Below are 26660 nucleotides of genomic sequence, written 5' to 3' on the forward strand. Positions count from 1 at the left end.
TAAGGGTAATGTGCAGGTTTATGTAATATAACCATACTTTGCATGTGCACCTCTTATCTACAGGCTTCAGAGGAGGACAAAGAGTGAGGTAAGCCAATTCTTTTTCTTCTTTAACAGGCCAGAAAACCAATGCCTGGGATCATATGGGATATTTGAAACTCATACTTAAGAAGAGTATTCTGGGTCCCTGCTCTGTGCCTTCAATGTGAGATCATTCTTCTTTTATTACTCAGAGGAATGCTTAAAATACACTTTTAAATGGGCATGGAGCAATGCCTCTGGAAAAGAGACCCTCAGCAGAAGGATCAGCCCCATGAAGACCATAAAGAACATTGCTCCTCTCCTCTTTTTCTTGTGTCAGCTATACAGCAAGAAATATAGATTAATGACTCTGGTAACCAAATACTTTCAGACTGAAAAATACATTCAGTTCCTCAGCCATAGATAAAGAACAGCGTTCTGCTTTTCACTTAGAGTCTAGGGTGCAGAAGAAAGGAAACTTTGAGGGCCAAATTCACAAAGAATAACATGATTACAGCCTCATCCCAGGCCACTGCCCATGCTATCTACCTCCATATAGAAGCAGCACAGCTGCTCACATTTGTAGAAGTGAATGTTCTTTGGCTGTGGAGACAAGCACAAACAGGCCACAGTGCAGCATCAGTGAGAAATTCGATGATGGGGAGTTTTTTTTTTTTACTGAACAAAGACCAGAACTCTCATATAAGGACATTATTTTGCTTCAAGCTCCCATGAATCATCCCAAGCTTTTACCTTCATCTGACGTTCCGAATTCTTTGTCTATTTCTGTACTAGACTGCAAGGCTAGCTCCCTGTCTTCCTGTAATAAACATATCATCATAATAATCCTTCTAGTGTACACAAATCTCTGGGAGAACTCGTCTGCCCTTCCGAAAAAGAGGCCAGGTGACCAGAGGAGCTGCAACTCTTCTGGGGCTGAGGAGCAACACTGCGCAGCAAACGGAGTCAGAAGAGGTTAAAAACTGGTTTAAGGAGCAGAAACAAATCAGAGAATGAGCAAGGTAGGTTAGGAAAGGACTTATGTTGTTAGGAAAAACAAATGAAGTGACCAGTTCAAATGGTTTCTGAACACAGAATCTTCAGTCTTCACAAAGAATTGATAAATAACTCAGGGAACAGGTCTGTTTAGAAATGGCATTGAGGCCATACAATGGCAAGTGAGCAAGATGGTGGCTCCTTGCATTTCTAATAGGAGACAGGAGCAAACCTGATAAGCCATTCAAATTTTAGGTTGTGTTCAAAAGTATGTTAAGACAGGGATTGACACCCTGAGGCAGGCATTAAAAATGTTTTCACTTGATTTTCTGCACTCTCATTCTATGCATGGCAAAAAAAGTAGATGTAGTGTTTTGCTGTATCTTCCATTTATAAGCTACTCTTTCTAAGCTGTCTACAGAAAGTAAATAAACCCCAATTCTATTAGCATTAGACTTAAAATTGACATTCAGATGACTGTTATTTCACTTGAAAAAATGTAATTTCCTGCAAATCCAAGCCAGCTGAGAAACAGAAACAAAACTGTATCAAGCTGTTTTAATTTGTGCTTCTTACTAAAGACTCCCACAAACCCTTTAGCAACTGGGGATGTGTGTCCAGTAAGTGCCTGGGCCTACAGAGGTGATGGAAAGATGAAATCCAGAGTGACCTGCCTCAGGCAGTGTTAAAATAGTATTACTCAGAGTTAGAACCACACTCTACTCCTGATAAATTTGCTATAAATATGGAAGAATACAAGTACAGCATATGTGAGGACTTCTTGTACTGAAAATCAAAGGCAATGAACAGTTTTCCATTTTGCTTGTCTGAAGCTCTTGTCCATCTACTCAAAATGAACTCTTGTGTTCTTTTTTATCCTATCAAATCAACCTGTTATCAGACATTTATTTATTAGGAATCATGGAATAGAAGAGAAAGTGTTTTATAGCCTGTTACATAATCACAAAAACACAGAAGAGCAGGGCAGGGAAGGATCACAAAAATGTCTCTGCCAAGCCAGGTTCAATTAATTACTATATCTAAGCTTTTTCTGGGAGACATTTTTCTGCCCTGTCCTTAACAACATTCAGTGATGCTGGGCTTCCACAACCATCTCTGTGAACTTTTACAGCCTCACCATTATAATATTCTAAATGCTGTGAATCTTATTCAATCTGTTGCTTCATAATGGAGATAATTCTCCTCCTATCTGTAGAAAATTTTATGCTGACATCTGTTGAGCTTGTGGTCATAAGATTCAGATCCTTTTCTCAAGGACTGTTACCTAACTAGCTGTCACCTAAGATCCTTTCTTTGTGAATTGTTTATTCCTGTCTATGCGTAGAGCCTGGCACTTTCAATTTTATTTAGACCATTTATCCAGGACCTCAGGAGCTCTTTGAATTCTAATGCTGCCCTCCAGCACGCTTGTTGTCCTTCCTAGCTTCATGTCATCTACAAATGTAATAAGCATATTGCCTCTTCCATCATTCAGGTCATTAACAACGAACTGAGCTGAACTCCAGACAGGTTTTTGGCTTGTACAAACTCACTTGGGCTACCACTACTCTCCCCATCAAGGGTCTGATCATTTCCCTCACCATCATCTAGACCATATTTTTCTAGTCAGCTTATGAGAACACTGTAAGAGATGGTCAGAGGCCTTAGCAAAGTTAAAGAATATGACACCTAGTTATTTTCTCCTGCCTACAAGTGTTTTCAGCCCCTTTCAGAAGAAAATAAGGGTGGCTTGATCTGATCTGCTCTTGGCAAATTGTGTTGGCTGCTGATCATCTCCTTATCTTGTGGTCTTATAGTTTGTTTAATCCTTTGTTCTGGCACTTTTCCAAGAATGGAAGTTGAACTGACCAGCTCCAATCCCGTCCCCCATTTGGGGTCTCTTGAACACTGCTTAAAGTTCTGAGATTTTTTCAGCCAATCTTTCAAGTATCTGAGAATGAAGTTAATTAGGCCCTCCTGGCTTGAAAACCAGCCTAACTAATGCTACAGCTTGTTTCTTACATTTCTAGGCTGAGATCTTATGCCTTTAGAGTTATGCTGTGTCACATTGTTTGATTAGAAAACAGTGCAAAAAGGCATTCAGCACTTTCCCTTTCATGACTGTCTGTTGTGACCACTGAGTACTGAAAAAGGACACTGAAAACACTGTCATGTGTATATTTTCCAACAGGGAGGTTTTTAAATGAATTGATTCTCTGTACAGCTCTGTATTTTCCAACAAAGAGCTTTACAGGGGACCAAATCAAATATGACTGATCAGTATAGGGACTTCAAAGGGCCCAGTCCACACACATGCAAGGACACCATCGTTTCCCATCACAAAAGCATTTCCAGCAGACCTGCTACCACAATTTGGCTTTGTGTACATCAGCAGCTGGAGCTTAGCAGCTGTCGAGTGAGGCATACAAGGAAGGAGATGTGTACCTGGTGCTTCTGTTGTGGGATAAGGGCTCTTTTCTTCATTTTCATTGGGCTGATAATCATCCACGTTGATCTGACAGAGATGGAAGGAGAAGCATCAAAGCCTTTGTCAGACAAGGCAGACAGTTTTCATTCCCTTAGAAACCCAAGCTGTTCATGCCATCACTGCACAGAGTGCTGGCTGCCAGCAGACCTTACCTTGGTAGCAGGTGGGGACTCTCCATCAGCAGTGATTGATTTCAGCTCAATTTTCTCCTCCTTTGTCTCTTCCTCCACAGCTGTTTTTTCCATCTCCTGTTTCTTTTCAGGACTAGCGGTCCTAGCAATTTTTCAAGATAAAAACCAGAGTTACAAAGGTGGAAAGCTGCTTCCCTTTCAGGAACTTCATGTAGTACAGCACACACCATGAGAACAATCAGCTGGCTGGCATCTCCATTCTGAGTTCAGCTTCCATACCAGGATCTGATCTATTTTTATGTGGTGTCCCTTATTTTGTAGCTTTCTCAATGGCATGTGTTTGTGTGTGTGTTTGTGAAAATGCATATTTTAGGTCTGTCAGCCGAGATCCCTTTGTTCACCCAATGACAAAGGCATGAACCATTTTCAACCCATATCTTGTGAACTTCCAACTACATTGCCTACAAATGTTTTGCCCCTCCCTGCGCCCCTGGGGAGAGGGAAATCTGCTGAGCTGCATGCAGGATGAAGCAGAAAGAGCTGCACAAGAGATCCCCTCCAAGCAGCCTGGAAGACAGTGAACAGGAGGAATAAGGAGAGGCTTCCCTGCTGTTGGCAGCTGGGAATGACAGAGGAGCTCCTCATCCAGCTTGTGCCCCTTAAGTGTCTGCAGAAGCACTAAAAGAGCTGGCAAGAGAAGAACAGCATGTGGCATCAAAAGAAAAAGAAGCTGCTAAATCTCATTGTGGGAATGACAGAAAATATTCCTCATGGCCCAAAGCAACCAGAAGATAGTAGGGAGATTCAAATGGAGTTGACACCATTTCATACTCATTCTCTGCTGATGCTCTGAAAACTCATCAGTAACCCAGACTTCCTTTCCTCTGCTCACACCCCTGCAACTGGGGGGATTTCCTAGGTAAGACATTTTCCTGTCTTAAAGTTGGAATTCCTTTTCATAAAAATTTATATATACATAACTCCAAATATAATTACATGAACCATATGTATAATCTATACACATACAGACAAGTTATATATATTACATATACACACATGTATGCATAGGCATCATATTCATATATATCTCCATGCTGTGTGTAATCACAGGAATGCGTGCAGATAGGTGTATGCAAATGGATTTACCTAGCTAGCTTTTTCCTTTCTTTTTCCTCTTCCTCCTCTTTCTGTGCAGATGTTAAACTCTCAGCATCAGCAAGGTTGTCCACAGCAATGGCCAAAAATACATTCAGCAGGATATCTGTTTGTGTGCTACTTAAAGAAAACAGGCTTTGAAAACTGCAGGAAAAGATTACACCAAAGGTTTCTTAATTGAAAATTTTTAGCAACCTGTCATCAGATCTCTTGGATTTTCCAAACTTCCATTTCACACAACTGCATATCCATCATGCACAAACCTACACCTTCCTTCCACACAGATAACACACTTTGTGGGTTTTCAAAATTTCACAACAGAATGGCTGATGTAAAACAGCAGATAGATTTACAGATTTACATTTCAGTTTCCAGTTTCCCAAGAGCGTCTCCCTTGGTGCAGAGAATCCCACTGAACATAAGAGGGGTATGGGATGCTCTGCATCTTTTGACACTTTAGGTTGCACGAGTGGATTTTATGGACAGCAAGCATAGTACTCTGATGAGCATTCCTGAGGTTAATTTAGTCTGGACAGTGAAGGGTTGAGCTGACAACTCTGCCATCTCCTAGCAGAGAGTCCATGCATGGCCAGTCATGCCCATGTAGCTGAAGGGCAAGGAATCACAACTGTTTTCTTCTCTTACCAGTCAGTGTTCAGATCTCGTGTTACAAATCTGACCATAAGGTTGTTTTATACATTTCTTGAGTGTAAGTCTTATTATACCATGATGACTTTTAAGCAAACCCTGGTTCAAGGCTTAGTCTGGAAACACAGACATCCCCCCCTCCCTGGGCTCCAAGGTCTAAAGGCTCCAAAGTCAGCCAGCACTGTAGAGTTGGCTCACATTTTCACAAGGGGATCCAAGTTGTAGCTTTTTTTTAATCTGTCAGCCAGATTGCCTACCTTGACCTTCAGATAAGTGGAATTGCACCACCTCACTTTGAAGTGAGGGCATGCAGGTCAACCAAAATGTCAAATAACAGGGTTTGAGAGATCTGAATTATGGGCACAGGCCAGAAGAGCTGGGCTGAGTCTATAAGGTGGCTTTATAGAAGCATCAGTAAAAAAGGAAATGTCACCTCTGACACAGGAGGGCCATTTATTAGGGAAGCAGAAACCAAACACGGACAAATTTGGAGCAAACTGAGATAGGGAACAGAATGGCAGCTCTGTGTTACATGCAAATTCCTGTGAAGAGACACTCACAGCACAATCTTGCAATGTGCTTTCTGCCTCCTGGGGTGAGTACAGTGCCCTCATTTCACCTCAAAGCCAGACAGAACTGAAGTTACTCAAGACCAGCACAGGCTGGAAGATAACAGAGCACAAAATTTTCTGTTTGAAGAACACACAGATTGCAGGGACTGAAATGGAACACAGGTCCTGTTAGTTTATACATCAATTAATACATGATCTCACATAAATCAATTATGTCAAACATATGTTACTCCTGCTACAGCATTTGTATATAGCATATTGCAGATTATACATATTTTTATTCCACATAAGGCTTGGATGGAAGCATATGGAATATATTACTAAAAAGCCATTAAAGTAAAAAAAAATGCAGTAAGTACAGTAGGAACACCCAGAGATTAGTTTGTGGAGAAGGCAGGAAAGAAAAACCTATGAGAGAATTAAGGGGAATGAAAAATAAAAACACTAAACATGTAAAGATACTAAATAAAAACTAGCATGTGGAACTGGCACATAGCTGGCTCTTACAACTGTTTATATGCCTTAGCACCAGCTGAAACAAAATGAACTTTTTAAACTTTTGGCAGTGTAATGCTAAAATTCAGACCTAAGGAAAAGGCAAAAATGTGAGGTGTGAAATTCACTATTTTCTGACACATCAAAGTAAATAGCGGTTTTAATTCATCCCCTCTTGCAGAAAAGAGTAGCATCAAAGGATACAGTTTCCACAGATGAAGAGGATGATGAAGTAAATACAGACCAACATTCCTGGAAAAGAGGGGCCGCCATAAGCCATGATCCCATCATACATCACCGAATTCCAGTCCTCCCCAGTCAGGATCTAAATGACACATTCCCACCAATAAGGGATACAGTGTTAGACCACACAGAGAATTTGAAAACCCCATTAACACAAAGATACCCGCTGTCCTAGAGAACACCCCCTCCCCCAGGATGGAGCTGATGGAGACTGGCAGTGTCCATGCAGAACGTTAAAATAAAACAAACCACAGAACAAAGAAAATGCAAAGAAGGCCTGTGCTCAAAGTGTGAAAAAGCCCCAAAGAGTGTGTTCTTGAAGATGATGGCTGAAGGCAATGGCTCTCCTAGACAAATCCATTAAAGTGTCCCCTTGCTCCAAGCCTTTCCCTCCCACGGGACTGTTGCTCCAGACAGGCTGCACAGCCCTTAGCACTGCCCTCAGCACAGCCCTCCAGGCCACTGCCCTTCTCCTCATGTCAGCGAAATCATGAGCCTGAGGCTCTTGGTGGATCACTCCCAAAGCTGCAGAGGGCTTAAAGGCCCAGGGGATTTCTTCTGTGAGCAGCTATTTGCTCCCCAGAGCAGGGAGGACAGCAGCAGGGCTGGGCTTTGGCAGCAAGTGCTGCCCTGGGACTTGGCAATGGCTCTTCTCTTGTCCTGCCCTGCCAAGACTCCGCGGCCTTGCAACACACAGTTTTATCTTTGTTCCTACTTTGGGAGGGAATACCCCGTGCTGGAGCACAACCAGGCACCCTCCTCCTGGAGCTCTTAGGGTCCAGCCCCATAGTGGGGCCTGCCAGGCTGCAGGACCCATCCTGCCCCATGAAAACACAACGTGTTGGCCCCCGGGGACCACTCGTGCCCTTACCTGAAACACAGTCAGGAGGGACTGAGGGAAGTTGTCGAATGTACTCCTCCTGGTCTGCATCTCATCAAAGTTAAACTTGCCCCCAAAGAGCTGCATGCCCAGGAGTGAGAAGATGATGATGAAGAGGAAGAGAAGCAGCAACAGGGAAGCAATGGAGCGGACTGAATTCAGGAGTGAAGCCACAAGGTTACTCAGGGAGTTCCAATATCTGGGAGAGAAAACAGAAGAAGTTAAAATTCCTTCGGTTCGAGACAGGTGCTCATGGACTGCACAGGATATTGGTTCTGTGCCTTCTGTGCAGAGCAGGCATTTCCAAGCACCCTGTTAAGCAGTGAATCATTGATGTGCCTCCCTAAGATAACGAGACCTACTGCAGCTAATGAGTAATTTTACTACCACATGTGTACATACACAATTCCCTCCACCCCCCACTCCCTCCACACACACACACCCAGAAGATCATTACAGCACTCTCCATCTAAGGCTCTGCACATCTTATATCAATATACAGTGATTAGTTCTTGCTGCTTCAGTGAGTTACATTCTAACCAACCTCATTACAACACTCACAGATGTTGTGGCAGCCAGAATACCTCACTCCAGAGAATGGCCTGTAATAACTAGCAAGAACAGATGGGCAAACTGTTTGGATGCAAATACAAACTTGCCCAAAATTTGGAGTGTGTAAGTGTGTGCTTGGGCTCACTCACAGAGAGGTTGCTGAGCTCTCTGGGACTGGGAGGAATGAGAAAGGTATCAATGCTCCTTTTACAAGGACCCTAAAGCAAACTCCAGATCTACATTTATTTGGAAGACCACAACATCACTTGTTTTTTTTTTTTTTGTTTTCAAACCTACTCTACCTATTGAAACAGGCTGCAGAACATTTTCAAATGGCTTTCAAATTCAAGAGACAGGATGGTTAAGACCTTTTCTGCCAGTGTATTCAGGCTTGTGCCCAGTTCAGACTCATGTATGATGCAGGGAGAGGATCCTCTTGCCCTTGTGGTTCCAGTTTAGGGTTCAGAGAGATGCCAGCAGCATCTTTGCTGCAGCATGTAAGTTTGCATTCTTTGCCAGCCTGCAGAGTAGTCACAAGCTGGGAAGAGGCTTTAGAAAAAAAATTCTAAAGAATTCACCACATCACCCATGAAGCAACTTCCACTTTGGTCTTGCATCTGCTCAGTCACTCCTAACCTACTGCTTAGCTGGTCATGAGCAATTCTCTTTTGTGCTTTGAGGCTGGCAGAGCTGTCAGACTGGGCTGAAGATTAGCTCTCATCCTCCATTCTCCTCATTTTGATGCACGTCATTAGCAAAGCCTCAACAGCTTTCACAGGTCAGCAAGCCAGCAATGTTTGCCTGTGCTCTTCCTTCTGCCTGGCCTGCCACCATGCTTTGAGAGTCCACCAAGGCCCTCTAGTCCCTTCTCCCAGGGCCCACAACTTTGAACATTTCTTTACTCAGAGAACTCTGCATTTCTAACCCTACTTTCCCTGAAGACAAAAGTTCCAGGTAAAAAGGATGGCAGATTGGTGCTCTGGCTCTTTTGTGGAAGCCTTATCCTTCAACTCATCATTTTTTTCTGAAGGTAGTATACATCCTCATTAGAGACAAGGGTTCTTAAAATCCTAGTTAAACTAATATTTTTAAAATGTTGATCTAAAAAGAATACTTTTCTTGTCCTGGGGAAGGCAGGGCTGCCTGAGCAGCCCAATCACTTCAGGAGGATTAGCAATCTGATCTGCAGAGGGACATCACCGTGTCCTCTCAAGTTCAGCAGCAGGTTCATCTCCAAGGACTGAGCTTCAAAGAGAGCTGTGATGTTTTCCCTCCAGCTCAGCTTCAGCACTTCAGAGAAAACTAGGATGCTTTAAAGTTTAACTGCAATTAAAGAGATGAGCAATGAAAAACTACAGAGCAAAGGTAAGGGCAGGGAAGCTGTGGGCTCAGTGCCACCAAATATCCACACGGAATGTGCAATGTAACAGCTCCCTGTGTTTGCAGTTATGCTCACAGCTCACACACTTTCACACTTTGGAAAGATGGGAAAGTGACACAGGAGAAGGGAAAAATTCATTCTGATGAAAGTCAAATGAATTCAGCATGCTTAAAGCAGAGGTTGATGGGCTCCAGAATATCTCCAAGTCCTCCAATGTCAGCCAGGACACACATTTTCTCGGTCTTCCTAGCTGTGCCCTTAAGAAGCAGTGAAGTTGTTACACATCTGAACAGTCCCAGTGACTCAGTTTAAGCTTAAAGGCTTTGCTATCTCAACTCACAACTGTGCAGACTTCTATCAGCTCTGCATTTCTTACAAATGGCTCAATACCTGGCATTCAGATTCTTATATAAGTATTGAGATTCAAGCAATTAACTGAGATGGCCTGGTGGTAAGATTTTTATCTGTGTACTACTGCTAGCTAGAAGTACAGTACCACTAGAAAAGTAGATAAACCAATCAGGAAAAAAAAAAAAAAAGAAAAAGGAAAAAGGAGAGGATAAGAAATGCTTGACTGATTAGGATGTGAAAATAACAATAGTCTTATCTCAGGTCCTAGAAGCCTGACCTGAGGTTAACATCCATCCCATTTGGTGGTTACAGAACTAACATGAACTCCCTCAAAGAGAGATCTGGGATTACTCAGTGAAACACAAGGGTTTCATGTCAGCAATGGTTGAAGCCCAGACAAAGAAGAAGGGTCTCACTGCTTCATCCTCTCTGGTTATCACCTTACTACAAAGGAAAAATCAGCACTGGATGCTGGACGGAATAGGAGGGTTTGGACCAGGCAGCTTTTAGTGGGAAGTATGAGAGAAAGCAGTGCTGCTGCCCCAGATTTATGGGGAAATGGCTGTGCCTCTGAACAGCCCCCACTGCAGATCCCAGGGTGCCAGTGAACGAGGATCTGCAAACCCCCAGGTGAGCAGGATGTGAGTGTGACCCCTGTTTCAAAGGAGGAATGATGCAGAGAAGTCAAGTGGTTTGTTCAGCACCTCACACAGCAGCCAACTGCAGAACTGGATTAGAGCTTACCCTGTTCTACTCTCTTCCCTCCCCTCTCTCTCCATTGCCTTCCCCTGTAGCTTTATGATCACATCTCTGGCAATCACAGAGGCAGGGCTTAAAACAGCAGCAACAGCTGGCAGAGTCATTATTGGAAAGCTGCCCACCCTGTTCATCCAATATAAAACCACTTTGACAGTGATTTTTGACAGAAGGTACAAAAAAATGGGGCACCCTGTCTCTCCTCCCTACAAATAACAGTGACTTACCTAGTGGCAGGATTCGGTATAAAACATCAATTTTCTGTATGCTGTCACAAATTATATTATTTATTTTTTAAATACAAAGGACTATAACACATATAAAGCAGTAAAAGCTTATTCATAATGAGAAAATAATCTGTCTTCTCATAACAAAGTGAGATGTTCTGCACAGCACTTTAAAAATTAGGGAGAATAAAGCAGATTACATTGTCTGCTTGTCTAATGTATTTATAATTTTGGAAGAAATGTTTGGTCTTGAAATTCTAAATGATGTTTCTAAAATGATGCATTGTTCATCTGATGGTATCTTTATTTGTTCCTATTCTATTATGGAGCTATATTTGTGTTTCTTGTAGAATTGTATCATCTTGATGACCCAGAATTTGTTTGTGCATGGTGTTTACCATGGAAAATCAATGTAAATATATAAAAAATAGTCTACCTTCTGATATAGTCTTACCAGAGTAATGTTCCTGCTTTGTACCTTTTTAATACTCTAGATTATCACTATTCTCACTTCCACTGTATGTCCCCATATGCACACAAATGTATGCTTGGTATAAAACATGACTCTGTAATTCCTCCTGCCCCTCCCAGCTTTCCAGTCTTGTATCTCTCTGAATTATCATTGTACTCAGGTGGGGTATTCCACCAGGGCTGATAGTGTCATTAAAAAATCCTCATTGTATTTAGAGCTGAGTGAAAAATGTGTAATTTACTGGAGAAGGCAAAAGTTTGGCTTTAATGCCAAAGTATTCTGTCCTGCAGTAAGGCATGAGTGAGCCTAAAATACTGTTTTGGAGGCTTGTGTTAGGGTCTTCCACATGAGGGTGAACGTCACCCACAGAGTGAAGAATTATGAAGAAAATTATGAATAATTACAAAAGATATAAATCTGAAACTACTGCAGCCTACTTGTAAATATTTTAGGAACAGGAAAGAAAGAAAGAAAAATCTGATTAATACATTATGCATCATGAGTCCTTCCTTAGTTCTGTGCTTTACACACAGACCCATGCACAAATTGCAGGAGACATATTCCAGGTAACACTTTTTCCAGGAAAAATTGTATTTTAATTGTGCTGCAGAGTGAAGGCAAATGTAACCAGTCCCACTGCTGATTGGTTCCATCATCACATTTCTGCCAGAAGCTTTAGGAATATGTGAGTACTCCACCAGCTCAGGCTTTCTAAAGCATTAATGATATTCTCTCAGTGTTTGCCTTTCTATTAGAGAATTCTCTTAGCTAGCTTATATATTTCGTGTAGGAGTGGAGACATGTCTTGAAAAAACAATGACCTCTCCAGGATGCTATGCTGAAGCTCATGCTTTTATAGCTATTGGTATGTTGCCCTGGGTGTATCTGATTACCCAGTGCCTGAAACAGCTACTGCTTTCCTCAGAAACCAGGCCTGGGACTTGGTAATGGATAGATCCAGCAAAAACAATCCCCACACCAGAGATCCCCACTATTTCTGAAAGAGCAAAGACGCCTTTCTTGCTGGAAACTCCCGTTTCCCCTCTCTGGGAGGGAACGTTCCCCTCTGGAAGGTTTTCCCCTCTCCTATGATTACACATCCAAACAGATCACTTCCCTGCCCCCCTTTTGAAATAGTTGTAGGCTTGCTTTGGCCTCTCTCTCTGAGACTGTGAACCAATTTTCTGTCTCTGCCATCTGACCCTGAGATCCATCCATCCTGCCAGAGATCTGAGCCTCAGAATCTTTAAGGGCAAATCTTGTATGATGCACAATTCCAAGTCTGTTGTTTTTTTTTTTCTGCCTCTCAGCCGTCTTATCTATCTTCCAGCTTTGGACTTGTTTTTCTCATGTGCTGTGTTTTCTGTCTCAAATTTGTCAGAAATTTCCTCTGGTGGTGGTGGTGGGGGGATGTTACAGGAATTATAGGGACATATTCATGGCTGAGCAGGCAGAAAAAGAACTCTTTCACCACCTCAGTCAAACTTCTTGTGAGGTGCTGGCTGGTGCCCACATGGGAAAAGGCAAACTTTGTGCTGCTTGGGGCAAGTGCTTGGATAGATTTGTAGCAAGAGCTCTGGGTAAGTTTGGAGCTGATCTCTCCTACAAACTCCCCTCAAGCTGAAAAAGCCCTGCCAAACCAAGCTGGTGTTTTGGAGGTACCTGGCTCGGCAAGCAGTGACTGTTTAATAGATATTATTGAGCCTTTATGCAGAGGGAGAGGGGAAAGAGTGAAAAGGGAAAAGAGGAGATATTGGAAGATGGAAAAAGTCTGGTTTCTTCATAAAGTTGCTGCTTCATGATGGACTCCTTGGGAGGGGAATAGCTGGCAACATCCTTTGCCTGTAGCTGCTGGTATCGACACAATCTCCTGCTCAGGTCACTGTTGAGTCTACTGGAGCTGGCATGGGCTCCTCAGTCAAATGCTGTTTTGGCTCAAAGCCTTTCAGGCTCCTCTCTATCATCAAAAAGCATCAGAGGAGGTCACAAGGCAATCTGCTGGTTTGGTTTTCTTTCTCTTTTGCAGAGAACTGTAAGAGCCTGAGGTCAGTTCACATTATTCCAGATTTCAGTTTAACACTTTACGTGGTATCAGGTGTCTCCAGCTGCCTGTGCCAGACTCCTCACCACTCACACTGGGGATAGATGTCCAGTCTGTACAGCCCTCCCCAGCCTGTTACAGACTTCAGAAGATGAGGACTGTTAATCTAGCATTGCAGCACTCTCACTACCTAATTAGTGGTAGAAAAAGTGAAAGTAAACAGGGATGTGAGTGACTTGTGAGTGACTTGTACCCATACATGTTGTGCATCGAGCAGCAGCCCTCCTCCAGCCCCAAAGAAGCAATAAAGTACCTTGTGATTTTAAATATTCTTAGGAGCCTCACACATCTCAAAACGGAAATGCCCAGTGGTGACATGATCTTTGTCTCCACCAGGATGGTTTCCAGGATGCCTCCACACACAATGAAACAGTCAAAGCGGTTGAACAGGGACACAAAGTAGGCCTGGAGACCAAGGCTGTACATCTTCAGCAGCATCTCTGCCGTGAAAAGAGCTAGCAGCACCTTGTTGGCAGTGTCTCATGAAAAGCAAAAAGAAACAGATTAAGGAAACTTAGTCAAAAGATCATCACAACTCATCATCGGCCCTTGCTTCTAAGAGAAAGCGTTTTGAAGATCAGCCTGAAAAGTTAACTTTGTATAGCTTGGGCCAAAGAATTAACTCGAAAAGCGTGGGCATCTCATTCACAGAAACGCTTCAGCAAGAGGGTTACAGCAATTCTCATGTACTGCACATACAGCTGCAATGTATTACACAACCTCCAATGGCAGGGACACGCCTTCCCATGCACAACCTGCCTTCACACCCGTCATCTGCAGAGGAGAGTGGGAATAGGAGAGCTGCTGTGCTACCTACTGTTGCTTAATTAAGCCTTTTCAGCTGCTCTCACCTCCAGAGAGAATTCAGTTGTTCTGCAGACAGAAGAACGTTACAAATCACTCTTCATCACCTCCCTAATAATTAGAACTTATCATAAATGCCATTTCAGGGGAAACCTTGGACAACGTGGGGTTCCCAGTAGCCATCCATAAACTGGGAATCCAGTTGCTGCAAATATAAATTTAGCATAAGCTTCCAATTTCACTTACACCCAATAGAACACTACTTTGGCTGGAAAGGAGGTTTTTACATCTTTTCTATAACTTCTCCCACCTCAGGCAGATAAGTTTATTGTATTCTTTAGGGCCCTCCACAGACACAGGAGTGCTTGGAGCTGTGCACGCTCCTTTTACACTGTGTGGTTTAATGCATCAGCTCTTCTCTCAGCTCCCCTTTTCGACACCCTCCATAATAAACAGAACCAGCAGCTCCTCCTCACCTTGGACCTCCGTGAGCCAGTCTGGCTGGTTGTAGTGCTCAGAGGCAATGGTGAGGGTGTTGAGAAAGACGAGGAAGATCACCAGCCAATAGAAAACATTGGACTTCACAGCAGCACGGCACTTCCTTCTGCAGAATCGATTCCATCGGCGCCAGTAGCGACTTGAAAAATTGAAGAAGGGAAAGTTCTTTTCAGAGAGGGATCTTTAGGCTATTGCAGCTCTCTGTTAAGGGAGACTCTAGTCTTGATTTATTGTTCAAGAATGGTGGGGAGTAACTCAAGTTCACCCTGAGAAACACTCTCTCATCTGAGTCGACACTTGTGAACATCCTTCCTATAGATATAGGAATAAAGTTTGTCCTAAACCAATTTGCAAGAGCTTCAAGCAAAACCTTAATCTGACTAAGACATCCACTGCAGAAACCTCAAGAGATTTTTTAGCTCAGTTGCCACAAAAATAAATATTCTCCTTGTACTTGATTCTTGTGGCCTGCAACGGCACCTTTCCCAGCCCTAGGACAGTCAATAGATTCTCTATCACATGGAGCTGAAGGATTAAGTCTTTGGAGAGGTGAGGTCAAATAAAATCCAAAGAACATTTCCAGCATTCAGCAACATTCAGGAGTAAGCCCAATACAAGGGCTAGTTCTGAAAAAAATCCCAAACTTAGGGGACTTCAGCATCTCACCTTCATGCCTGGAACTAAGGGTACCATTTGCTAATCAAGAGAGTTTTTAAAGTTTGCCTTCCATGAACACATCCCCTTGTGTCACTGATTTCTCAGGGTAATTACTAACCACAGAAGATATTTAAAGCTAATTACACACCTCCTACTCTTCAGAATTTAACTTGCATAGCAACCAGTTTCCAGGCAACACTTGCCACTGTATAATAAATCTAATAGTTTTATATAGATACTACATACATATGTGTGTGTGTCTGAAGTGACACACACATACACGATGTTACAGGAGAAAGAACTTTTCTTGGCTACTCTTGCCCTTTGTATAATTTTCAGTGGCAAATTATAGCCATGCTTGAGATCAGGGTTCTCATCTACAGGAACTAAGGCCAGACCATGTAAACACAATGTGAACAAGGATCTTGCAACAACATTTTAACAGGTGGTCAAATCTAGGGTGTTTCACCTGTGCAACTTACAAAGGCACCTAGTCTATCACAAACAGATACACTGGGTGTTTTGCAGTGGATTTGGGGCAAGAAATAATCTTCCCAACTTCCAAAGTGGGCACCACACTTAGACATTAATGTTGTCATTAAACTCTTTGCAATCTCACACGCTTTTCTGCGTAATTTTACACAAATGTGCGTGCACGTGACAATGCGTGGTGTTTTCTGTGCTTACACCTACATTCTTTACATGGGGATGTCACGTATGTGCTTCCCAAACTGACATCACTCATTGCTCCTTAGGTAAGCAGAAGGACTCAGTTACACACTGTGGCAGCAACTCTCTGGCCACAGAGAGCAGGCACAGACGTCCCCAGGCATTTTCCCGGGGAAGGCTGTGAGAAAATCAGAGAAAAGAATGATAAACAATTCTTATCTCCACTTGTTGCACCTGCTGTTGTGCCCATGTGGAATGTGTCATGGGGATTTGTTTACCAAAGGGTGGTTTCTTAATTGGACACTGGATGGTGTTTGGATTGATTGACCAATTAGGTCAAAGCGGTGTTGGATGGGCTGTGAGGGTTACTGAGTTTCTTAATAATAGGATTTTATTAATAATAGGGCTTTATTTTTTTATTATAAAATTAATTATTGATTTTATATATTAGAATATATTTATTCTAGGATAATATAGTAGAAGATGATATAATAAAGCAATTGATCAGCCTTCTGCAATCATGGAGTCAATGCTAATTATTACCCGGCTGGGAGCCTGCGGTGAGAACACACTCGCTCCAGTTATTCTGAAAATTCATTTAGTATTTTATAAACGTGACTCTGAATTCAGGGTTATGGAGGCAGTAGAAATGGACCTTAACAACCAAGTTCCATGAGTTCAGTCAGCCTCTCCAGTGAAACCCCAGAAATAGCCATGTTAGGACTGGCTCACTTTTCCAAAAGCTCTAAGTCAACAGAAAACCAAACACCACCAGAGAAGTTCCCCATGTCCCAGGCTGAATGGGAGAATTTCACAAAATGCCAGCTTCATCAGCTGAAATCTTTACAATCAAGCAGAGCAGAGAAGTTCAACAAAGAGAGCCTTGAGCAGACAGGGCTGATGTTGATGGATGTAGTATAATTATGTGGTTGAACTGGGTTTTTATTTCTGGTTTTGTATTTTATGGTTTGAGATACAAAGGTAACATAGATAGTTATTTCAGTAGTCAGTAGTCCCTGTGCCTTATTTCAGTGTGAAACTAAGAAAAAAATTATGACTAAAATTTGACATATTTAGTGGGATCTCCTAGAATCAGCACTGCATCCCAGCAAATGCTGGTTTAAACAACTTCAGAAAAGAGCAAAAATGGTAGAAAGAAGGAAAAGAAAAAGTCAGTTTTACTTACCTAAATTTTGATTTTGAGATCCGATGCCTGAAAGACAAGAATTGTCATTAGAGTCTCTGAAGCTGTACCACACCTCCCAGGCTTTTGTGAAAATACAATAGAAAGAAACAAAGTTAAGCTCAATGCATTTTTTTAATCCATGCTGTTTTCCCCTTGCATCTGTTGTAAGTCAGTGTAGGTACTGGGCATGGCCAGAATTCCCCAATAACCAAATCCTGTGTTTTGGTGGGACTCATGAAGCAGAAGTCACACCATGGTGGCATTCTACCACTTATAAATATCAGTGAACTCTACAACTGCTACCATATCTATTTCTCAAGTATGATTTTTTTTTTGTCACTATTTTTTTTCTTATAATAAAAATTGTATGACTTTATACAGACAGACTTGTTGCTTTCATGCATCACCTGTCACTTCAGGATGTATACACACATTATGAAACAATAATGGTGAAAATAATGCTTTTTTCAGTAATTGAAGGAAAAAAAGTGCATGGCAAATATTTTCAAACTTAGATATAAACACTTATTGGTCTTGGTTGTTTATGTAAATCGGTTTGCATTCAGATGAGTCTGTACAATAATAGATTCTGTTGCTATCAATGAAATTTTGAGAATTAAGCATTCCTGAAAATTTGGCCATATTCCCACTATATATGTGTTTAAATATCTAATTCCATGCATTTGGATTTATTCACCTACATAATCTCAGTAATCTTTTATGAGAAGTCACAGGCAAAGCTAGAAATAGGCCCCAGTTTTTAAACCACTGCCTTGTTGTGCTTGACACATGTCCTGTAAGGCCTTTGAACACTTTGGCTCTTTTGGTGAATCCACAATGGTGCACAGAGAGAAATAAATGTGGATAAAATGCTGTGAGTCAGAGGTGACTTGTGGAGCTGCAAAATCTACCACCAATAGCAGCAGAAATGAAACTCTGGGGAATGACTGTGGAAAAAAGTATTTCTGCTGGGTTGAAGCGTTCCTTAAGGTTCCCTCCATGACTGAAAGTGGGTCATTGGTGACAGCAGTCAGCATAGGTCTTACTGCACTGCCCTAACTTTGGATTCACTGTTAGTGGAGAAGGGAGAATGTAATTCTCCAAGCATCTAACACTTCTTACTGTAGCAGCCTTCACAATGGTCCTGTCCCTGCTTGAGGACATCAGTTTCTGACAAGTAATCAGTGATAAGTCAGGTTCCTTATCTGGAAGAGGTTTTAGTCAGGGGAACTTTTCACCAGCAGATGAGCTGAGCCAAAAAAAAAAAAAAAAAAAAGAAAAAGGCCTTTGCACCAAATATCCAAATCCATCATTCCTGCTGTGTCACAGGCAGCCTGTCTAGGCCACACACTGGGCAGCAGTGAGGTTACAGACACGTGCAAGACTCTTGAGAAGGAAGAAATAATGCAGTGACAGAGCAGAATGCTAAATTATGCTGCAGGGACAAAGCAAGCTCTAACAAGGATGCCAAGTGAAGCACCTACAAAACCTTAATGTTAAAGCTATTCCTACTTCTCACTGGGAATTCTGGCTTGAGGATCACTACCTACAAACTGTAATGGAGCAGATTTACAGGCAACAGGAAAGAGGGCTCAAAGAGGGGAAGTGAAAAGATGTAAAAATCACAACGAAGCAAAAAGCTGAGCACTGGAAAGGAGGTGGTGAGGATTTTGATTGGAATAGCTTGGCAGGGACAGAGGGGGGGAGAGAGAGAGAGCAAGAGAGAGAGATGGAAGGGGATGGACAGGGAGTGTGAAATCCTCTGGTGACCTCTCTGGTTAATGGTTTCCCAGTGAGGCAGCACTGGAATCTTCTATTTATTTAAGCAAAAGAGATGCAGCAGGTGTAGTACTCATCATGCATGTGATAATTATATCTTTGGAGCATTATGAACAGCAGCCAAGTGCATTCAGTGCTCCCACAGGTTACCTACAGCCTTCATCCCCCTCCCTCCACCTTGCCTTACTGCTGTGGCAGAAGGCTTTATCACATGTGGGTGTGCTATATATATGGAAGAGGACAAGGAAGGAGGATTAGATTTATATTTAGAGGTAGAATCAGAGAGCAAAATGGAATTTTGGAAATAAACTGTATGATAAATGTTTCTGAAAACATTATGCATGAATCTGAAACACGTTTTTCAAATGACTCGTGTGATTAATTTTTTTTCTTTTTTTTCAGAACTTGGGTTACCAGTGTCATATAAAAAAATGCTTTTATGGCATCACTAGGGGCCATCAAATAGTCTGGAAATAGGGCCTTGCCACAGTGTCTGTGACACTGCAAGCTGGCACTTAATGGGTTCAGAGTGGAGCAGATTCTCTGCTGAGTTTAAACATGGACCTCTTTGCATCTCTGGTGTCCTGGGAGGTTTATGTGGTTGGGAAAAAGAGGGTGACTCCAATTGTGTCCAACTCTGGAATGCCTTGAGAAACTCTTGTTTAAAGTTATGGTATAGGAGCCTAATGAAAACCACTTCAGATCACTACTGAGTGCTTTTATCACAGGAACCATGTAACTCAGCTTGTCTTTTAGAAAAACAAACACAAAATTCAGATCTCTGTTTGACTAGCTATCTTTGAAATTCTCTAGAACTCCTCCAACCTTACATTGTTATGTACAACACACAGATAAGATGGTGAAATTTAAAGGTTATTATCAACATAAACTCTGGATAATCAGCACAACTCAAATATAATGAGATATCCCACATTCTGAGAGATAAAGTCTTCATTTCCCTGTTCATGGAGGACACCAGAGGAGGTGTTTGTGAAGGATGCGACAGCTTTGTGTAACAGGGATTGAGGGCTCTGTGGAATTGTACACACAACAGACAATTCTAGCATTCACACAACATTCCAATTCTGTAAAAATCTGGTAGGTCACCAAGCATGACACAAAGGCCACATTGCAGTTGTTTTCTGGGTGTGGACATTATCAAACATGACCATTATCTAACTCTGTGGTCACAACTACTTTTATATTGTATGATCCCAACTTAGAGGCAACCATATCTTCATAAGGACTCCTAAAAGCCTTTGGATACCAGGAAAAGCTGTCAGAAAAGCAGCAACACAGAAAGGGACTTTACTAAGCTTCTAGGTTATATACAACTTTGGAGAACATCCAAAGAGCTTCTCTGGCCATATCTTACATATTTTGTTACTGTGAGAGGGCAGTCCTGGTGTGACATGGATTCTGCTTTGGTGCAATGTGGTGCATTCGTGCAGTAACTGGTAAGGTGGCACAATAAATTAATCTACGGAATAGCCTTAAGAAATTTGGATCTGTCTAACATAAAATTGAGTTGGTTTGCTATTCAACAGGCTTTCTTACAGGCTGGGAAAACAGGCCAGCATCTAAGCATTCAGTAAATAATCTTGCTCTCCCTGTGGCAAGTCACAGGAAAGGCGTGTCACAGAATCTGAAGCAGGAAGGAAATTCCTCTTCCATAAGGGCATGCTACTGTCCTTTAGACACACACCTAGAGCTGACTGTGAATATCAAAAGCACCTTGCTCGTAATAAGTTGGAGAGCAGTATCTGAGACTGACACATAAGGTTTATCCTGTGAGTTTTCCTGCTGAAGTCAGCAGTGGTTTCAGAGCTTTTGGCAGACTTTTCTTCCCACTGCTCCTGATGTGATGGGAACTTTGGTTCCATCACATCACAAGGAGCCCATCTCCTCATAAGGTGAAAACCGGCGACAACTACAGCAAACCTGCAAGAAAACTTTTACCTTTACCACTGTCTGCTATGCTGATTGTTGCAAGAACTGCACAGGAATTAATTTCCATGCCAAAAAAGCACCAAGGGAAAAATCATTGACCATTCAGCTGCCAGGGAAACCTTCCATTGCTCATAAAACTTCCAGGACACACTGTTTTCAGTTGGAAAGCCAGTGTAAGTTGTTCATTTTTGTTTATCCTGTTTTATTGTTTGAACTGTCTTTGGTGAAAAAGCAATTGAACTGTCCCCTGTACATATGGAAATCCTGGCTAAGGCGAAAATGCCAAGTGGGTTTTGTTTCAGTGAAAGCAGATAATTTTAAGCTCTCTTTCCCTTTGAGCTCAAGTGCTTCACTTTTCTATTGAGGCTCTATGGAGCATTAGCTTCCACAAAGGTCTTTTTTTTAGCTAATGCATATGTATAAAAGCAAGCTCTATTGTGGCACTCCAGATCTGTATGGTTGTATTAGAAAATTAACATTCTGCTTGTATTGGAAGATTATATATGCTGACACCCTGCACAGAACAGATTACTCCTGATTATGAGCAATAGTCTGTCCTCAGGAATCTGAGTCCTGCACAGCAGTAACCCCAGAGGCTCAGGGAAATTACTTGCTATTGGGAAGCTCTGGGTGCAAGAATATCCTGTAAACAGAACCCCACTGCTCCTGGGTCTGGGTTTGACCCACTGGTGCCTGCTGCAGAGGAAACGTGTCTCTTTGTACCCTGAGGCAACAGGTTATGAAAGCTGTGACACATCAAAAGAAGATAAGTTCCACTCCCAAATGCTGTCCTTGAGGATAAAAGCTGTTCTGCTCCTACTGCAGGGCAGATGTCAGCCCAGTACAAGGCAATACCATGACAGGAATAATATACTGTGGAAGTTGTGGAATGCTTTTCAATGTCCTGTGGAAGCCTGCAAAACCATTTTCAAATTCAGATGCCTGATAAAGTGCACTTCCTTAGGAAATAAACTGTGCTGTGCCACAGCACTCACATTGCCAGCAGAATTACAGCAGAAATCATTACGAATTAAATTGGTTGGTCTTTGTTTTGTTATCATTCAAAATTTCTTAGATTAGTTCTTAAATTCTTAGATTCCTCCTGAAATTCCTGCTGGTTTGAAGGCTGGCATTACTCCAGACAGGACAGTTGATAGAGGCAGTTTCTATAGTATGGATACTAGAGAAATAAAAGCTTCTTTGAGACAATTTATCAGTAGGCAATAGTTTGTGTTTGAGAGGTACTCTCCTGATCTCACATAGCATATGTCTCTGTGGAGCTGAGAAAGGCTGTCAGAGAAGATCTCCTTTTCCAAAAGGCACATTTGAGCCTGGCTTCTCAAGCACATCTTTCTGTCAGTCACAGACCCAGCCTTTCAAAACTCTAAATTCTAAACTCTAGATTTTAAAAGAACAGAAAAAATAGTGAGTAATTCTAAGTTGCCTTCAATGAAAAAGCGTTTTCTTTCAGTCTCCTGGGCATCTTTTTTCCTTTTATCACGAGTGCATTTTGATAGCAAGCTCAGCCTATAAATGTAGTGTGGTGCTGGGTGGTTAAACGCCCTAGGCAGCCTGATGTCAATAAATAAATATATTGCCTTTGACTTGAAAGCCCCACGTTGCTTCAGTCATGTCTGGTTGCAGCCTGCCCAGAGCAGCCTCTGCCCTCTGGGAAAGAGTGTGCTTATAGCAAAGCAGTGGGGACTCAGAGCCTCGGGGTGAGTTTGGAATGCTGGTAAAAACTCAGAGACTCATCTGCAACAGGTGAAGCTCAACAATCGAACAAAAATCTTGGCAAACAGAGAGGAGGTGACTGCTCAAAAATCCAGGCCTAATCTTCAGCTAGAGCAAATCAGGATGACATGACTATATGCTAGTATATTATTAATACTAGTACTCAAAATCTAGTGCTTGATAAGGAATTTTTTTAAAAGCTCAACTGACTTCCACATGAATTTTCACTGTTCTTGAACACTGGGCCAAATTCTGATTCTTAGGTTCCAATAAAAGAACACACTCATTCAAAGAAATCCTTGCTTACATTTTATACATTCCAGAAGGAATATTGACCTATGGGGGGTTTGAATGAGAACTCAGTCAAAAGAAGAGTACTTAGTATTTCTTGAAACAATGACAGCTGGTTTCTTTGTCTGCCTAAGTGTTTGATACGGTAATAAAGAAACCAGAAAGGATTCTAAGCCTCAGAATCAGAGGCAGGTCTGAATTGGCCCATAACATAAAGGAATTTGCAGATCCACAAGTTTGAAACAAACATTTTACAAAAGCAGGCAGCATTGGCAAAATTTGTATCTCACTCCAGAATTTCATAATCAGTGATAGAGCCATTCATTTTATGAAGGAAGGAGCCTATCCATCTCTTAAAGATGAAAAGCAATCTGATGGAGGCCTTGAGGATTCTCAACTGTCCTTGGTAAGGACTAAACAAACCCTTTCACTAACAGATTTCAATTTGCCTACTATCCATCACCCATTTCCAGATGAAGTGAAAAGTGGCAAGGAAACTGTTTATCTCTCTGAATCTTACATGTCCTGCTCTGCCGAAACTTTGGACCCTGTTTTAACATTTAAAACATAAGAAGAAATAAAACTCTGTTTTCCTGTAATTTTCCTATGTCCTTTTCCCTAAAATATATTTGACTTAGCCATCCCTTCGCTTAATGCCAAATCAGGGTACTGCCATTCTCCCGTGAGCACGCTGGGCTATTTTAAGTAAACTCCATTCTAAGCCATGATTATGTTTAGAGTTGGGTTTAACTTCAGCCCTCCTGGCCACATTCCAGCTAAGATAATTATGTTCTGGTTGCCAAAATTCCCAATGCAGTTTCAGCGCAAAACAAGTTATCCCTCATACAACCCCTTAAACACTTGTGCCTGTTGTTTTTAAACACCTGTCACATTTTACCCTGAAGGTGGCTGAACTCTAATGCTGTGGAAGCAATCCCCGCATTTACAGTTCATAAAGTGCTTTAGGATCCTTTGGGATTAAGAACATTAAATGAATGCAAGCTGCAATATTAAAAATACATGAAACCTTAGAGTAACTGCTGCCATTCTTTTTAGCACTGTGGCCACACGTATGAGGGACTTTACTACTCTGACATTCTGAAGAAGCAACACAGCAAAGCACAACCAATCCAGGGGGTTCCTGGAAAGAAACGATGACAACTTTGTGACACTGAGGCTGTGGAGGCTCCCACAAGGAAGGATGTGCTGCTCCACCTCATACTAACAAACAGGGAAGGACTTGTTGGAGATGTGAAGGTTTGGGTCAGCTTTGGCTGCCTCTCTGGACCAGATGAGCCAGGGTGGTCCCTTCCAACCTGACCTGTTCTTTATTCTGTAGCTGCAGAATAAAGGGGTTCTCCAGAGTGGATCCAGCTGATGCTTCCTGTACAGTGCCAAGAGCACAAGCAACTTGGTGGGGTGCCAAAGAAAGGGCTACAACTGCCCCAGTGCTGTGCATACATCTGGCCTGGTTCCTGCAGGAAAGGGTTCATAATCTAAACTAAAAGACTCAGCAGGTTCCCAACAGCAGGCAGGTAGAAGAAAGCAATCACAAATAGTTTCTCCGGGGGCTTGTAAATCACTGACTGACTCTTAAAGGAAAGCAGAGATTGAAATTACAATATATTCCACATACCACATCTTTTAAGGCAGATCATAGAAAAAACACAGAACTGACTAGGATGGAAAAGATCTTTGAGATTATCAAGTCCAACCTGTGGCCTAACATCACCTTGACAATCAGACAGACCATGGCACTGAGTGCCACATCCAGCCTTTTCAATCACCTCCCGGGACAGTGACTCCACCGGCTCCCTGGGCAGCCCATTCCAATGTCCAATCACCCTTTTTGTGAAGAACTTTTTCCCAATGTCCAAACTAAACCTCCCCTGGCACAGCTTAAGGCTGTGTCATCCAGTCCTGTTGCTGTTGCCTTGGAGAAAAGCCTGACCCCCACCTGGCTACTCCCTCCTTTCAGGTCTCCCCTGAGCCTCCTCCTCTTCAGGCTGAACACTCCCAGCTCCCTCAGCTGCTCCTTGTCTGGAATTTGTGTTCCAGACCCCTCACCAGCCTTGCTGCCCTTCTCTGGACTCGCCTCAGCACCTCAACATCCCTCCTGAACTGAGGGGCCCAGGACTGGGCAGAGCACTCGAGGTGCACCTCACCAGTGCCACGTACAGGGGAAGAATCACTGCCCTGGTCCTGCTGGCCACAGCATTCCTGATCCAGGCCAGGTGCCACACCATTCCTGATCCAGGCCAGGTGCCACAGCATTCCTCATCCAGGCCAGGTGCCGCAGCATTCCTGATCCAGGCCAGGTGCCACTGGCCTTCCTGGCCACCAGGGCACACTGCTGGCTCATGTCCAGCTGCTGTCAGTCATAACCCCAGGTCCCTTCCTGCCTGGCCACTGTCCAGCCATTCTGTCCCCAGCCTGTAGTTTCCTGGATCCTCCTTTCAGCTTTTTAGGGATGGGTGTCACTTTGTCCAGATTCCATTAATCTGGGACCTCCCTGGTGAGCCAGGACTGAAGATAAATGATGGAGAGTGGCTTGGAGAGTTCTTCTGCCAGCTCCCTCATCACCCTAGGATGGATCCCATCTGGTCCATTCAAGCAACATCCAAGGGCTCAAGGCAGCTCCCAGGATAAGTCAGAACCTCAAAATAATCCAGCATGATACAAGCTATAGTATATAGCTGGTATGTTTAGCTCACATGTCAAGGAAATTTGGAGGGAATAACGTATTGCCCCACAGCATAAAGTCCATTCTTGTTTAAATAATGCAAAAGGGAATAAAGGACTCCTCTTGCCTATACTTGCTCTCTGTGAGGCTAAAACTATTATTTTATTTTGCCATATTATGGCATTTCTTAACTGCTATCTCACACATTCTTGAGCGTCTCCACTTATTACAATGGTGCAATTTCAAGGAGGCATTAATCCCCCCTAATTGTTGTATTTCTTTGTCACTACAGTACTCTGTTCAGCATTTAAAGGGTGTAATTCGGTCTGCAGGATGGGAGTTGCCCTCAATGTATTTCTATTACAAAACACTGTAAAGTGTACAAGAATCTTTAGAAAAATTAAAATAGACCGGTCATTTCCACTCTTCGGTTTACATAGACTGGTTTTGAAAGTCTATCACCAACGAGGAATTTTAAAATAAGAACACTGTTATCCACCAGTTTCTCTTTTAGATATTATACAAAACCAGATCTGCTTATCCTGGGCACTCTGTCCCTTATTTACATCTGCATAAAACAAGAGGTTCTTCACCAATGTCCAGAGTGAGTTTACATCACAATTAAGATAAGAACCTGGATCGATAGATCTTCTTCAGCCTCTCCTTTCACTCCCTGTGGGTTTTTTTCACCCTGAAAAGCCTGACACTTGCCTGGCTTTCCCCCCCAGTTCAACCCAGGCCCTGACACAGGAGCAGGGTGTACTCACGCCAGCCTTGCGCCGCAGTTCTCGCCTTCCATGTCCGCTCCGGGGACGTTGTCGGTGTTCACGGACTCGGTCTCGCTGGTGGGCATGCTCACTGCAAGGGTCAGAGGGAAGAAAAAGAGAGGGATGCCCATTAGAACCTGGCACACCTCTTAATGAGTGCATGACTGAAGGAA

At 42.6% G+C, this 26660-nt stretch overlaps 1 protein-coding gene across 2 annotated transcripts in view; it reads right to left on the reverse strand.

Annotated features, from left to right (window-relative positions):
• CACNA1C (calcium voltage-gated channel subunit alpha1 C) overlaps window positions 1–26660 on the reverse strand; it is a 457698-nt gene that overhangs the window by 90688 nt on the left and 340350 nt on the right. For both annotated transcript variants that reach the window (XM_053943267.1, XM_053943268.1), the window contains exons 10-18: window positions 26488–26578; window positions 17284–17310; window positions 14750–14910; window positions 13723–13948; window positions 7621–7828; window positions 6711–6831; window positions 4783–4897; window positions 3658–3778; window positions 3463–3532 (exon numbers count right to left, since the gene is read on the reverse strand). In XM_053943267.1, coding sequence (XP_053799242.1) covers window positions 3463–3532; window positions 3658–3778; window positions 4783–4897; window positions 6711–6831; window positions 7621–7828; window positions 13723–13948; window positions 14750–14910; window positions 17284–17310; window positions 26488–26578 — 1140 coding nt within the window. The remainder of the gene's footprint in view (window positions 1–3462; window positions 3533–3657; window positions 3779–4782; window positions 4898–6710; window positions 6832–7620; window positions 7829–13722; window positions 13949–14749; window positions 14911–17283; window positions 17311–26487; window positions 26579–26660) is intronic.

The sequence above is a fragment of the Vidua chalybeata genome, chromosome 5 (assembly GCF_026979565.1).
Source record: "Vidua chalybeata isolate OUT-0048 chromosome 5, bVidCha1 merged haplotype, whole genome shotgun sequence".
In the NCBI taxonomy this organism is placed as follows: domain Eukaryota; kingdom Metazoa; phylum Chordata; class Aves; order Passeriformes; family Viduidae; genus Vidua; species Vidua chalybeata.